The sequence below is a fragment of the Felis catus genome, chromosome D4 (assembly GCF_018350175.1).
Source record: "Felis catus isolate Fca126 chromosome D4, F.catus_Fca126_mat1.0, whole genome shotgun sequence".
NCBI lineage: Eukaryota > Metazoa > Chordata > Mammalia > Carnivora > Felidae > Felis > Felis catus.
Genome location: NC_058380.1, coordinates 68,273,261 through 68,288,721, shown reverse-complemented (window position 1 = coordinate 68,288,721; position 15,461 = coordinate 68,273,261). Strand labels below are relative to the sequence as shown.

General features: G+C 37.0%; 1 protein-coding gene across 1 annotated transcript in view; it reads right to left on the bottom strand.

The window, feature by feature from the left end:
• Positions 1-15,461, bottom strand: part of RAD23B (RAD23 homolog B, nucleotide excision repair protein) — a 47,424-nt gene that overhangs the window by 20,166 nt on the left and 11,797 nt on the right. The window contains exons 2-4 of the mRNA XM_003995729.6: positions 8,116-8,197; positions 7,742-7,821; positions 4,077-4,345 (exon numbers count right to left, since the gene is read on the bottom strand). Coding sequence (XP_003995778.1) covers positions 4,077-4,345; positions 7,742-7,821; positions 8,116-8,197 — 431 coding nt within the window. The remainder of the gene's footprint in view (positions 1-4,076; positions 4,346-7,741; positions 7,822-8,115; positions 8,198-15,461) is intronic.

Genomic DNA, 15,461 nt, shown 5'->3' with positions numbered 1-15,461 from the left:
CACAGCATAAGCAAAAAATGGGGAGACGTGTGACAAAATGCAAGTTGTAACCGAAAGTTAATCAGTTAAAAGCACTAAGTTTCTGTTGGGCAATTGCAGAAGATGAGTCTGGAAAACAAGGTAGACAAAAACAAGATTATGAATGACCAGGAAGAGTAGGCCAAAGAAAAATAAATTCAAATTTACAAAAGTAGTAAAGGGAGCAGTTAGATTAAAACATACATACAACACACTTATTCCCAATTTTAAAAAGAGAACACAGTGGACTTCAGTTCTGAGAAAATCCTATAGCATAGCAAGAGCAAGTAGAATATCTAAGTTTGAATTCATAAATTACTTTCTAAGCCTCAGTTTGTTCATCAATACAATGGGGTCAACAATAATATCCATGTATCGCTAAGTTGTATGTATGTATGTATGTATGTATGTATGTATGTATGTATGTATGTGGAGTTACTGCTGGTAAAGTGTTTAGCAAAGTGCCTGGCATCCTAACATCCGATATGATTATCATGATTAAACTACTTGTTTGGTATAATTTTTAAAGTATCTTCATTAACTCGATAGGCTAACATGTACAGAAGGAAAAAAGTTCTGAAAAGTATACAGGAAAACTAATTTTGCCCAAGACCCCAACCTAGGGAACAACCACCACTAGCAGTTTCTATGTAACAAGCAGTTGTGTCTTGCTTTTGAATGTGTTTCACTTAACTTGCTTATCTCAGTCAGCATAACTACAACTACCTGTTTTTCCCCAGGCGCACAGTACTCCATTTAATTGGCCAAATCAAGCTCTTACTAAATTCCTTCTATGGACAAATTTATCAATTATTCCTTTTATAACTTTTTAAAGATTTTTATTTTTCCATGTTCTCTTGTTTATGGTTTCACTTTTATGTTGAATCGTGATCTGTCTAGAGTGATCCATCTTTCCCCTTCCATTTGGCTAGACATTAATCCCAACAGCATTTTCCTCAGTGGTCTGAAATCACATCTTTATCTTGCATGAAGTCTCTGGTATGTATTCTGGTCTGTTTCTAGAATACCATCTATTTAACTGAGCCGTATTTCTAGTAAGAGTCACTCTAAATTGTCGCAATTGTTACCATGTAGAGTACATTCTACTACCTGGTAGGACTAGTGTTTTTTCCTGCAGTTCTTTTACAGAACAGTTTGTGCTGTTTTGCATACGGCTTTAAAATTTCCTTTTACATATCACAGACCACAGTGAGGTGAGGTTGGACTGCCATTCTTCAACCTTGACTCTGCCTCATTGCTTCTCCTTCCCCATCTGCAGAGGAAACCACTTATCAGTTAGTGTGCTGTTCCTTTGTTACTACACGTTACTATATATACCCAAAGAAAATATATGATGTCGTTTTGTGGCTTTTGTTTGGTTTACGGTTACTGCCCATATTATTTTGTAATCTCTTTTTCTCACTTGATAACAAAGCCTTGAAACCACATTCACTCAATATGCATATATACTACATACTTTAACTGGCCTGTACTATTGGATATCAGGGCTTCTCAAACTTTAGGAAGCCTAAAAATTCACCAGGAGAGCTTGTTAAAATACAGATTTCTGTGATCTGCCCCCAGAGAATTCTGACTTAGGTCAGGGGTTTAATTTCAAACATACTCCCAGTGACGCTGATGCTGCCTACTTACTACCACCTTCAAGCAGCATTGCTCTCCAATATGAATAAATTGCAGGTCAAGTCATTCCCTTATTAATGGATATTTAGGTTGGTTCCAATTTGTCTTTAATTACAAATTAACGCAGTCTTTGTGCACACAGGCAGTTTCTCTAAGGTAGATATATACAAATAGGATTTGCATTGCAATCGGTAGTTTTTAAAGAACAAAAAGACACAAATGACTAATAACGAAATGTCAGGCCAGGGGTGATGAATAAACTTTCTGATGTCCCTCGAATTGGTACCAGTGTATCTCCTGATAATTAGCCCACTAAGTTTTGTGCTTAACAGGACACTAAATGTTTTAGAGCAGATGAAAGGAGTAAGGCACATTTAAGCAGCCAGTTTTCTGAGCTTCCCTCACCCTTCTGTTACCCTTCTCGAAGGTGGTGATAATTTGGGGAAATGGTGTACAAAGCCCAACCAAGTAAATAACTCTAGTATCTGCTCTGTGGATCACTGATCATCTACTGATTTATGCAACCTCTGTAGGTCTGAAAAGGTAATCCTGAATCTTAAGAATCGGTAAGTGAAACTGTACCTCCAGGAAGAAAATTTTAAAAAAAGAGATTTTATCGATCAATTCTGAAATTCTCACTATAAGCTTTTCGAAGAGCTGAAAACATGTAAGAAAATAGGCTATCCTGTACTGATGAACATATATTTAATTACATTTACAATGTTTAAATGGTCTGGGAAACAATGTGTTAAATTTGTTAACTTCCCTCCTTCACACAGAATGGACCAACAACCTTTTGATAGAACAGCTTAACCTGAGTCTGGTTGTCTCCCACTAGGTAAGAGTGTTGAATGCATTTCTAAATGTACGTGGGAGAAGCATCAAGTTAGGTGACAGTGTCTCAGAAGGCCTAAACTAAGGCGAAGTGCAGTAGGCAGGCATAGAGGAAATATTTAATTCCTTGTAAAGAGGCCCAAAGTGAGCAATAAACCAGATGACTCAAACCCCTCCAAACATGGTTGACTTGGATCAGACATAGAAACTGAACACATAGGTAAAACACTAAAATAATCGTAACTAATTCTTTTCTGATCATTGCTGTATTTATCACAAACATGCTTCCCTTTCAGTACGTGTTTCCAACTCCTGTACAGATCTCCATTCTGTCTGGTTTTGATTCCAAGGACTCTAACTATTGCCACTGAGGTCCCAAGTTATATTAAAGTCACAAAACACAAACAGCTCCAGTGCCAATGCACACTGGACTTAATACAACCCATGCTGTCAGATAAAGCAGAAATTCCGCATACAAGCTCCAGCCAAGCAAAATAAAGCACTTGCTTTGGTTCTTTTATTTACCATTGGGGGAAAAAACTTTTGTCATAAATTACTCAGTTATCTTGTCAACTTCTCACAAGAAATTATTTCTTGCTCCACAAATACCCCAGTGCTTTTTCTTTGGTTTTAAAGATCTACACAGGCAAAACTTAAATGTCTACAAAAGTTCACAAAAATATAGATAAAACAGTGGAAAACTGAAACAATCCATATGTTCAACAAAAGGTGGTAGGTGAAGTACCCACAACAGCTGATACGTATTGCTGTGTACTGTGTGCTATTTTACACCTTTTATATTCATTATTCCATTTAATCCTTATAACAACTCTAGGAGATAGGTTGTCATCCACAAATTTTCAGATGAGGAAAATACCCAAAGATGTTACTTTTCTAAGGTTGAGCGTGAACAAACGTCAGATCCAAACACAATGCTATGCAGCAAATGGAAATATTTAATGGAATGAAAGATGTTTACAATAGAAATGACAACAATCAGAAAATAATATAAATAATGACTGGGGCAGTGTCAAGTTATTTATAATATGTCAAACTATAATAAAATATGAAGTTATTTTTATAATTCTTTCTGGGCATTTGTATTTCCTAATTTTTCTACACAAAATGAAGAATAACTCTGACCCTCTTTCCCTTCCCCCTGGGAAAAAAAATAATGGAGTATACAAAACTGGATCACGAAAATTTAAACAGGCACAAAAATTAGTTTTAGTGAGAGTTCAATGTTCAGAAAAGTTTGAGTAGAAACAAAGTTAGTTTGATCAAAACAATAATCAAAACAAACACATGAAGTTCTTTTTTTTTAATGTTTATTCATATTCATTCTTGAGAGAGAGACAGAGATCAGGCAGGGAGGGGCAGAGAGAGAGGGACACACAGAATCTCTAGACTCTGAGCTGTTCAGCACAGAGCCCGACGTGGGGCTTGAACTCACAAACTATGAGACTGTGACCTGAGCCGAAGTCGGACGCTTAACTGACTGAGCCACCCAGGCACCCCTACATGCATGAAGTTCCTAATATGAACGTGTTTTGGGATACAATTTCCTAGAATACAGTTCTTACCTGTCAGTTGATGTTGGACTAGTAGCCACTGGTGTTTCTGCTGGCTTTTCTGCAGGTTTCTCTTGTTTCGTTGCACTAGCAGGCGCAGGTTCAGAAGATGCTGTTGTTGATGCTGGAGTGATGGATGCGGGGGTAGGAGTGGGAGCCAAAGCGGGAGGAGAGGTCGGGACCTGGACCACAGCTGGAGCTGTGGTGGAGCTAACTGTGGTCGTGGTGGCAGGATTTGACTGCTGGGTTGTAGCTGGTGCTGGTGTAGTCACTGCTTTGGGCTAAACATATTAAAAAAGAAAAATAATCAATCATGATAAAATACCACATTATTACCTGATCTCTAAGTAGACTATCATTATAGGAGGCTACAAACATAACACTAATATAAACTTGTAACTTGAAAATAATTTTGTAAAGTAACTTAATAAATGATCAGTATTAGCAATCTGAATCACTATGTTACTCTTTCAAAGCTGATATATTAACTAACAACCTTAATTAGCTTTTAGCTAACAGTTTGTTTTTGTTATGTTACCAAGTCACTACAAAAAAGAACCAATAGAAGCCACTATTCAGAGATATACAGAATGTGTACTAAAAAAAAAAAAGGACCATTTAATTACCCCCTACCAAACTTTACAGTTTAAGTTCCAAGGTTATAACTTCAAGGTATTTATTGTCATTTAAAAGCATCACCAAAAAAAAAAATAATAATAATAATAAAATAAAATAAAATAATAATAATAATAATAATAATAAAAGCATCACCAAAATAACTCTCTTGTTTGATGTGAGCTAGTTCAGCATGCACTGGAAAGACTTGCTGTGCAAGGTAGGACAGGGGACTGAAAAAAAATAATACTAGGAGCATTCACTCCCTCCTTTCTTTGTTCTAAGAGTCTTGTGTTTAGCCCTATAACTTTTCAAACTGCCAATATAATACTCTGCAAATTATTAATGTTCTAAACTCTGATTTAGATTAAAATGTAATTTAAATGTATTATGCTAATTTAGTATTTCCCTTAAGATTATTTATGATGATTATAATAATATAACATTTCATGCCCTCGCAAAGTCTCTGTTGCCACAGTGCTATTTAAGCCTCATTCTAAATGGTAGCAAACCCATCTGCTTTTTGAAGTTTTGCTGCTTATTTCTGATCTAAACAGTTTTCCTGGCTCTTTATAATAAGGTCATTTCTCTTTGCCTCTATAATGCCTACTACTTCCCCTTCTAATAGATGGCTTCTATTATTAACTTGAAAATAAAATAACCACAAATTATCAGTAGAGTCCTGTGTAAAATAAGAAAAAGCTTGGCTCTAAGTAGCTATTCTTCAAACACATCCATCTATTCTGAGACCTATCCTGCTTAATTCTTAGTTACGTTCTAAACAGTCAAGGTTATTACAATACTAAAGGAAATAAGACCCCAAACACATACATATCCAAATATGTGGCTACCACATTTTGCATACTATTCATGATAAAACTAGATAAGACAATGGAGTATTATTCAGCCCTAAAAGGACAGAAATTCTGGCACATGCTATAACATGGATGAACCTAGAAGACACTACGCTAAGGGAAATAAGCCAGTCGCACAAGGAAAATACTTTATGATTCCATTTATATGAGATGTATAGAGTAGTTAAATTCATGGAAAGTAGAATGGTGGTTACCAAGGCCTGGGGGGGTAGGGGCAGAATGGGGAGTTACTATTTAGTGGGTACAGAGTACTGGAGATGGTTGCACAACAATGTGAATGCACTTAATACCACTGAACTGTACAATTAAAAATGGTTAAACTGGTAAATTTTGTGTTACGTATATTTTAACACAATTAAAAAATACTCAATTGAGACAAAGTTTCCTCATGATTCTGTTTCTTGTATGTAAAGTTTAACATTTAATGGCTAAGTGAAATAAGTCAGAGAAAGACACCATATGTTTTCACTCATATGTAGATCTTGAGAACTTAACGGAAGACCATGGAGGAGGGGAAGGGGGAAAAAAATCACAGAGAGGGAGGCAAACCATAAGAGACTCTTGGATACTAAGAACAAATAGGGTTGATGGGGGGTGGGGGAGACGGGAAAGTGGGTGATGGAAATTGAGGAGGGCACTTGTTGGGATAAGCACTGGGTGTTGTATGGAAACCAATTTGACAATAAATTATATTAAAAAAACCCAAACATTTAATGAGTAAGTGCTTTAACATAGCAAAATCACAATGGTTCTCTTAATGGATTATACAAACTTTTAAGTCCAACACATGTAAACCGTTTAGCTGCTTTTACTCAGGACAAAAATATGCAGTAATTAAAACTGACTTGCTAACCAGAAGAGACTTTTTTTCTTTGACTCTTTTTTTTTAAATTATATTTTTAATGTTTATTTTTGAGAGAGAAAAAGGAGGGAGGGAGGGAGACACAGATTCCAAAGCAGGATCCAGGCTCTGAGCTGTCAGCACTGAGCCCAATGCAGGGCTCGAACCCACGAACTATGAGATCATGACCTGAGCCGAAGTCGGACACTTAACCGACTGAGCCACCCAGGCGCCCCTCTTTGACTCTTAAATATAGAAAAAAACTGAGGGTTGCTGGTAGGGTGCTGGGTGTGGGGAAGGGCTAAATGGGTGACAGACGCTAAGGAGGGCATTTGTTGGGATGAGCACTGGGTGTTGTATGTATGTGATGAATCACTAAATTCTACTCCTGAAATCATTATTACACTATGTTAACTAACTTGGATTTAAATAAAATTTAAAAGTTAAAATAAATAAAATTTACTTGCTCAACTCTCTGTATTTCTACTGCATATATTACCTTAAACTTAAAAAAAAAAATCCTCACATTTATTTTAATAAATGGTTTATAGTCCTTAATAAACTTGGTTTCCAATTACTTATTTAAACCTATTTTCAGGGTTACAAGTATCACTGTTCTCAGATTATGATAATTCAATCCTAAAAATTCATGTCACGAGTACACCACTTCTCTGTTTTAACTCTCTACTGCATGCTTATGCATCTTTAAATAAAAATATTACAGAATCCTGACAGAACCCATATCCATTCTGTTTTAGAGAAAAACTCTGACTTTGATAAACTGTCCCAAGTATATTTCAGTCCAATAAATCACAAAAAATTCCCTTTAAAAAACTTCCTCACAACAATCATTCCTTCATTTCTTTAACTGCCTTTTTCTTTTTTAGTTTCTAAAAATCTACCCCATCAACTAAGAAATATCATTGAATTTAGGAGTCTACATGTCTTTTCTGCTTGAGCTTATCAGATCTAGCACATAATTTAACAAGTCTCTTTAAGGCACCCTTATTAAAACCACAAAATAAGAAATATTTATTCTAAGAATCACATCTTTAAATCTTTAAATAATTAGCAATTTTACTACTCCAGCAAAATCTAACAATTTTCACATGATATTTTATCAACTGTTTTAATTTATTTAAAAATGTTTAAGCTATAAATGTATAAAATTAACTTTATGGTTCACACAAAGTAAACTTAAAATTTTTAAAAAAACAGCCAAGTGCCTGCCACTATGGATGTGCATAAACTGTATTCACTAAAGTATAAAGGCTGGACTTGGGATCTTTATTTTTTTTTAAAAACCTCGCATGCATAAAAATATACAGAACAAGGCTAAAACTTACTTTTGTCACCATAACCACCACAAAGTTTTTTTCATCAATTTTATATTCTTTTAGAGCAGTATCATCATTGAGGATTTTGCCTAGTACATTAAGAAAAAAAGAATACATTATTTGAAGCCCATAACCTTTGTCTTACACATAACTGAAGTTAAAACAATTACCAATGTCAATTCTATCAATTAATACTTTCCCCAAAGAAAATCATTAAGTGATCAGTCAAGATAAAGAAAAATATAATTGGAAATATAATCAGGTAAAAAGGCACTAACATTTGATTTAAAGATACCAAACACAAACACTGTGTATGTGTCTGACAGAACGAGTTTGTCTACACAATCTGAAAGATAGCATTACTTTCAATATTTAATTCATACCTGCATAAATTAATTTTTGACCTGCTACAGGAAAGGCATCTTTCCCTTTTTCAGATTCAATCTTCTCTTTCAGCGCCTTCACCTAAAGGAAAAATAAACATTTTTTTCTAACAGGTCTAAACAACAAATGACTATCCAGAATCTGAGAAATGCAAGGTAAAACTTTTATACGTATATTAATCATTAATACTTGCAAAAACTTAAAGATCATGTCTTCACAATATTATATTAAAAGAGACTCATTCTTAATGCGTATCATTAGGTATAGGTATAAACTTTACCACCAGCTGCTACACATACACAGATTAAAAGAAAAAACTTTTACCAGTTGACTTGATAAATCTATTCAAAATAAAAATTGCAACATCAGAAGTCTTGATTCTCATTATAAAGCTTACGGGCTTATTTCCCACAGAGTAAAAAAGAAAAGCTCTCTAACCTAAAAAGTCTAAGAAATAAAATAGTCCCATCTACAATAAAAATAAAAGTTAAATAAGAATGTTAAAAAGCAAATGATTCAGGGGCGCCTGGGTGACTCAGTTGGTTAAGTGTCCAAATCTTGATTTCAGCTCAGGTCGTGATCTCACGGTTTGAGAGTTCAAGCCCTGTGTCAGGCTCTGTGCTGACAGTGGAGAGCCTGCGTGGGATCCTCTCTCTCTCTGCCCCTCCACTAACTGTGCTCTGTCACTCTCTCTCAAAAATAAATAAATAAACAAACAAAAGAAAGGCATATGATTCACTTAAAAACATTTTTTTAATGTTTATTTTTGAGAGACAGAATGTGAGAAGGGGAGGGGCAGAGAGAGAGGGAGACAGAATCTGAAGCAGCCTCCAGGCTCTGAGCTGTCAGCACAGAGCCCGATGCAAATGATTCACTTTAAAAGTGGGATATGTTTCATCATTGTCATCTGAGGGGGCTTCATAAAGATCAATTAGAACATAATTTCTAGAGATGGGGCCTGAACACCTTTATTTTTTTTTTAATTTTTTTAAACATTTATTGTTGAGAGAAAGTGAGCAGGGAAGGGGCAGAGAGAGGGGGAGACACAGAATCCGAAGCAAGTTCCAAGCTCTGGGATGTCTGCACAGAGCCTGGATGTGGGGCTCGAACTCATGAACTGGAAGATCATGACCTGAGCTGAAGTCATATGCTTAACCGACTGAGCCGCCCAGGTGCCCCTGAACACCTGTACTTTTTTAAAAGCTTTACAGGTGGCTCCAAATTTCAGCCTTGGCCGAGGACTACTATCTGTTGTCTCATCTACAAAGTAAGAGGTACTGTAACAGATGATCTTTATGATCTCTGTCTTGTAAAATTACATGACAACAGGCTCATTATGAGATATTTTGAAAATGAGTCCAATTTCTGAAACTAATCAAAAAGCACGGTGGCAGAGGAGTAAAAAAGGCAAGAAGATATAATGGAATTAGTTTCATTACTTTAAAGGCACAAAAATCAAGAGGAAAAATTCCATTCCTTCTATCTCTCAGAATACTTCGAAAAATTGTCTAAGTTGATAGTTCTGAGCTTTAGGTGAAAGACTGCTTGATAGGGATACACAGAGACAGCACTACTTTCATTACTTTAAAGATACAAGAATCAGGGGCGCATGGGTGGTTCAGTGGGTTGAGCGTCTGACTTCGGCTCAGGTCATGATCTCACAGCTCTGAGTTTAAGCCCCGCATCAGGCTCTGTGCTGACGGCTTGGAGCCTGGAGCCTGGAGCCTGGTTCGGATTCTGTGTCTCCCTCTCTCTCTGCCCCTAACCCATTTGCATTCTGTCTCTGTCTCTCTCAAAAACAAACAAACGTTAAAAAAAAAAAAAATTAAAGATACAAGAATCAAGGGGGAAAATTCCATTTCCTTCAATTCCCCAGAATACTTCTGAAAACTGTCTAAGTTGATAGTTCTAAGCTTTAGGTGAAAAACTAATGCCAGCGCAGAGCCTGATGCAGGGCTTTAACCCACAGATCGTGACCAAGAGTCAAATGCTTAACCAACTGAGCCACCCAGATGCCCCATAAGTAACAGCTTTTTAAAAAAGCACTCAGGGGGTCTCCTGGGTGGCTCAGTCGGTTAAGCGTCTGACTTCGGCTCAGGTCATGATCTCGCGGTCCGTGGGTTCGAGCCCCGCGTCGGGCTCTGTGCTGACCGCTCAGAACCTGGAGCCTGTTTCAGATTCTGTGTCTCCCTCTTTCTTTGACCTCCCCTGTTCATGCTCTCTCTCTGTGTGTCTCAAAAATAAATAAATGTTAAAAAAATTTTTTTTAAATAAAAATAAAAAAATAAAAAAGGACTCAGAGAATCTGACGTCAACATCAGTAAACTCAGGATATAAATTCCACAAGATAGTAAATTCTATGCTATGTGTGGGTCAGAATAAAAAAGTACAAGGATTCACAAGTCTAACAACTCTACAGTTGGCCCTTGTTCTATAATTTATGTTGGCAGTTCTGATTTTACCTATACATTCAGCTAGCATGTCATGATAAGTGCAGGAAACAAAAGATACTATCCAAATTTCTAAGATAAAGTAACTTTTAAAGACCCATTTATTTAAACCCTGTACTGCCAAGAGCAATGATTCTCTAGGTGTGATGAAGGAGCCATAAACATTCATAAGACCTTACTTATCAAGAGGTCTACCAGGTCAAAAGATATTATTTGCCTTTTGTACTCTCATTTTCTCACAAGTATATACTTGAGTTTTCCAGAGGCTACAAAACATGTGACTTCACAAAAGACTGAGTGCAAAAGCAGATGAGAATCTATCTTTTTCTATTAAGCCAAACATTAAAAAGTTTTGCAAAACAAGGGGCACCTGGGTGGTTAAACGTCTGATTTCTGCTCAGGTCAGAATCTCATGGGTCAAGAGTTTGAGCCCTGCATCCTGCTCTCTGCTATCAGTGCAGAGCCCACTTCCAATCAAGTCATCCCCTCCCCCTTGCCCTCTCAAGCTTGCACACTCTTCTCTCTCAAAAGTAAAACATTTTAAGGTGCCTGGGTGACTCAGTCAGTTAAGGGTCAGACTTCAGCTCAGGTCATGGTCTCATGGTTCGTGGGGTTCAAGCCCTGTATCAGGCTCTCTGCTGTCAGCACAGAGCCTGCTTCGGATCCTCTACCTCCATCTCTCTCTACCCCTCCCTTGCTTGTGCATGCTCTCTCTCTCAAAATAAATAAACTTAAATTTTTTTTTAAATAAATAAACACTAAAAACAAGTTTTGCAAAGCAAGTAAGATAATGCCAGTCTTACTGTTTTTGTAACATTTAATAGGTTTATTGTATTTAAATGAATATAATAATTTAAATTTATTATATTTAAATGAACATTTAGAAAATTCCTCTGCTTAATTTCTAATACAGTAAATACAAGTACATTGATAAAAGTTATTTTGGGGTCCTCAACAAATTTTAAATGTAAAGGGTCTTGAAAACAAAAACAGAGGACTGCCTAAGAACTGCTACTTTACATGCTAAATGACTTGCCCGAAGTCAGCTGAGCAACAGCATAGAGCTCAGAGCACTCTGTGGTGAATAATTTCCTTCCATACTTCTTTGTTCAGAGAAGAGATGCAATATTTGCAACTGTGGTTGGTTAAAAAAAAACTCACAAATGAATGATAGACCACATGTGTTACTATGAGTGATTCTAGTTCTCAGAACAGTACACAGTGGTGGAGTACACAGTAATTGCTCAATTAACACTTACTGAATGAGTAAATTAATATAGCATAAATATATGTAAGGAAAGGAAAATAAAGAAATATATGAAGCAAAAAATAAATGAAAGAAATAAGCAGGAATCTCATTCCTGACAGACAAGAATGTGTAGCCAATTTAGACTTAATTGATATGTATACATAGTTTCTAACCAATGGAAATTATACTTTTATTTTCAGCACCCATAGAATATACACTTTAAAAGTTTAGCCATAAAGACTATTCCACTGTATTTTCATAAGCCCAAACAAATAACGGACCTACTCTCTAGCTTTGTATGTCAAAAGAGTGAGGAAGGGACAAAACCCCAAAACCCTTGTAAGTTTAAAAAAAAAAAAAACAGGACAAACAAGAACACCTCCAATCATTTTGCTCCAAAAAAACCAAAAACAGGTGATTAAAAAATATTAAGTACATAACAATGAGAACTCTACAGACATCAGTACCTATATGATTTGACTAAAAAAGTAATCATAGACTAACATTAAAACCGTTTATTAAAGAAAAATTAATAAACTAAGCATGCATTTCAGACAGAAATAGGACAAATACCAAAAGGAAAAACGCAAAAAAATTAAGGAGAGAGAAATGGTAGAAAATACTTCTTGTGCCAAGAGAAATAACGGACAAATAACAGGGCAACCATTCATAAGTACAGTCAATAAAAAGTTCAACCTTATTAGTAACCAGAATCACAAATTTTAGTGTCAGATGTCATTAGTTCAATACACCATCATATTGGAAAAGACAGTGTTGAACAATTCTTGGTGTTAAGTGTGAAGAGACAACACTCTCAGAATGGGAGTGTCAAACAATAAAATATTTGAAGGCAATATGTCAAAGTGCAACATTTTTGGGGCGGTGGCCATTCAATCTAGCAATACCACTTCAGAACATCAAATCAACTTTATATATTTATATATAAACATATATGTGAACACACACACACACACACACACACTCACATACATACACACACATCTACTAGAACTAGACTTTAGTTCCGGGTGCACCGACCTGTCCAAAATTCTGGCATTGTTCCTTAACCTCAACACGATCTTTACTTTCCAATCTACTTAAGTCACCTACCCACACAACACAGGCTGAATCCTGTTATCCCCAAACTTCTCCATCTTTGAAATTGTAAACATCAATCACCTATCCCTACCAGCTCTCAGTAACTATTCACTACACCTGGTCTTGCATTTGGTCCCCAGAGTGCCTACTTTCACTCTGATCTTTATTGCCAGTTCCATTTGGCAAAGACAATAATTCCACTGCTTCTATCACTTTCTTCCTATTATCAGACTTTCTTGTCTTTCTGCTGCTTCCCCCAGGCAAAATTCCACATTTGGACCCACACAACTGAATTTATTTCCATCTGTACTCAACAAAAAATTCCCTTTGACCACTCTGTGCTGCCTCCTACCTCAATCAGCTAACAAATCTTACCTTAACTATCCAACCCCTACCTATCCATTTACATCCAATCTTCTACATGCTGGAGAAAATTAAAGATACCCTAAATCCTCACTTCTTTTGGTTTTCCTCCATTCTCCAAGAGGATATTTCAAACCTGCACTCTTCTCTAAATCTGATTGCCAAAACTTCCTCCCTCCCCTCAGATGACCTTCTACTTCATTCAAAATATATCAAGGGCGCCCAGGTGGCTCGGTCAGTTAAACTTCTGACTCTTGATTTTGGATCAGGTCATGATCTCACAGTTCATGAGATCAAACCCCACTTTGGGCTCCATGCAGGAGTATGCTGGGGACTCTCTCTCTGCCCCTCCTCCCCAAATTAAAAACAAAGACAAAAATCAGCAGATATCAGAGGGACCCATCCTCCACCTTCTGCCACCAAAGCGACATACTTTCTTTTTTTGCATCCAGATCCACCTAATCTCCTTCCTTCCTATTAAAAAAATTTTTGAACATCTATTCATTTTTGAGAGAGAGAGAGACAGAGTGTGAGTGGAGGAGGGGTAGATAGAGAGGGAGACACAGACTCTGAAGGAGGCTCCAGCACTGAGCTGTCAACACAGAGCCCGACGCGGGGCTCGAACTCACGGACCGCGAGATCATAACCTGAGCCGAAGTCGGCTGCTTAACAGACTGAGCCACCCAGGTGCCCCTCCTTTCTTCCTATTAAATGAAAGAGGCATCCCTCGCTTTCAAATCTAATCCTTTTCACTTGTTCCTTGGTTCTCCATCCAGTGTTCTTCAATACCTTGCTAGATTCTTTGTTTCCCACCCTCCCCCAGCTGTATTTTCACCCTCTCCTTCAAGGCCAGTTCACTTCCATTCACACTTAAACAGACCCAATTTTCTATCATCTTTAAAACAAAACAAAAACTTCACAACCCTCCATTATTTCTTGCTAGCTATAGTCTCCTCCCCTTAGTCTCAGGCATTTTTCAAAAAAAAAAAAAAAAATTAACTACACACATTGTAATACTAGTAACCCCACACCGATTACTCAAGAATGCAATGTAGTGCTGACAGAAGCATGGACTTTATTCCCAATTCTGCTACTTGTTTTTCTCCCTATGCTAAGGATTCCATTAAGACTGTTCTTACCAGTATCTCTAAATTCAGCAAAACCATAACTAGATACTTCTTAGTCCTTCACTACCTTACCTGACCTGTCTCTCCTCTTCACACTGTCTTCCTTTGGCTTCCATAAGGCCATACTCCTCAGGATTTCCTCCAATCTCTCTGTTCACTAATTTGTGAAATCCTCTCCTTATCTTTAGTCATACAGACCCAACTCTCTACTGGATACTTTTACTAGATATCCTAGTATAGGCATTTCAACCATAATGTGTTTACTGCAGATGGGTTCTAGACATCTAGTTTGTCTAAACCTTCCCTAACCCAATCAAATGGAACACACTTTAAAACAGCTTATAAAGAAAGGCCTTCTTTCTGGATATTACCAAAAACAAACAAACAAACAAACAAAAAGAGGAGGCAGCACCTCTCTACATGGTTTCTTTTGGGAAGGTATGGCAAGCAACAGATGCAGTTGTGACTCCTCTACTAACTGTGCTGAGTCCCATGCCAATGCTCTTTCAATAAGCAGTAAACAAGATGGATCTATAATGGAGCACTACAGTTCCAATAAATAACCAAGGCCACCCTATCCAAGGCTAATAATAAACAAGAAGGAGGGACTAAACTTTCATTTTGATGTTTATTTCTCCCTAAATAAAGAATGGAAATTTATTGGGGCGGCTGGGTGGCTCAGTCAGTTAAGCAGCCAACTTTGGCTCAGGTCATAATCTCGCGGTCCATGAGTTCGAGCCCCGCCTGGCTGTGCTGACAGCTCAGAGCCTGGAGCCTGCTTAGGATTCTGTGTCTTCCTCTCTCTTTGCCCCTCCCCTGCTCGCGCTCTGTCTCTCTCAAAAATAAATAAACATTAAAAAAAAATGAATGGAAGTTTATCATCAACTCAACTATCAACAAAGCATGGTTGACAATCAAGAAATCAAACTTTTTTCCTAGCCACATACTTCTTTTTCTCTTATGAAATTGTGTGCATCTTAAAGGAAAAACATACTCTGTATCTAACATTAAACATGGTTGACAATCACAATAGTCTATTAAAAAGTGCCAACATAAAA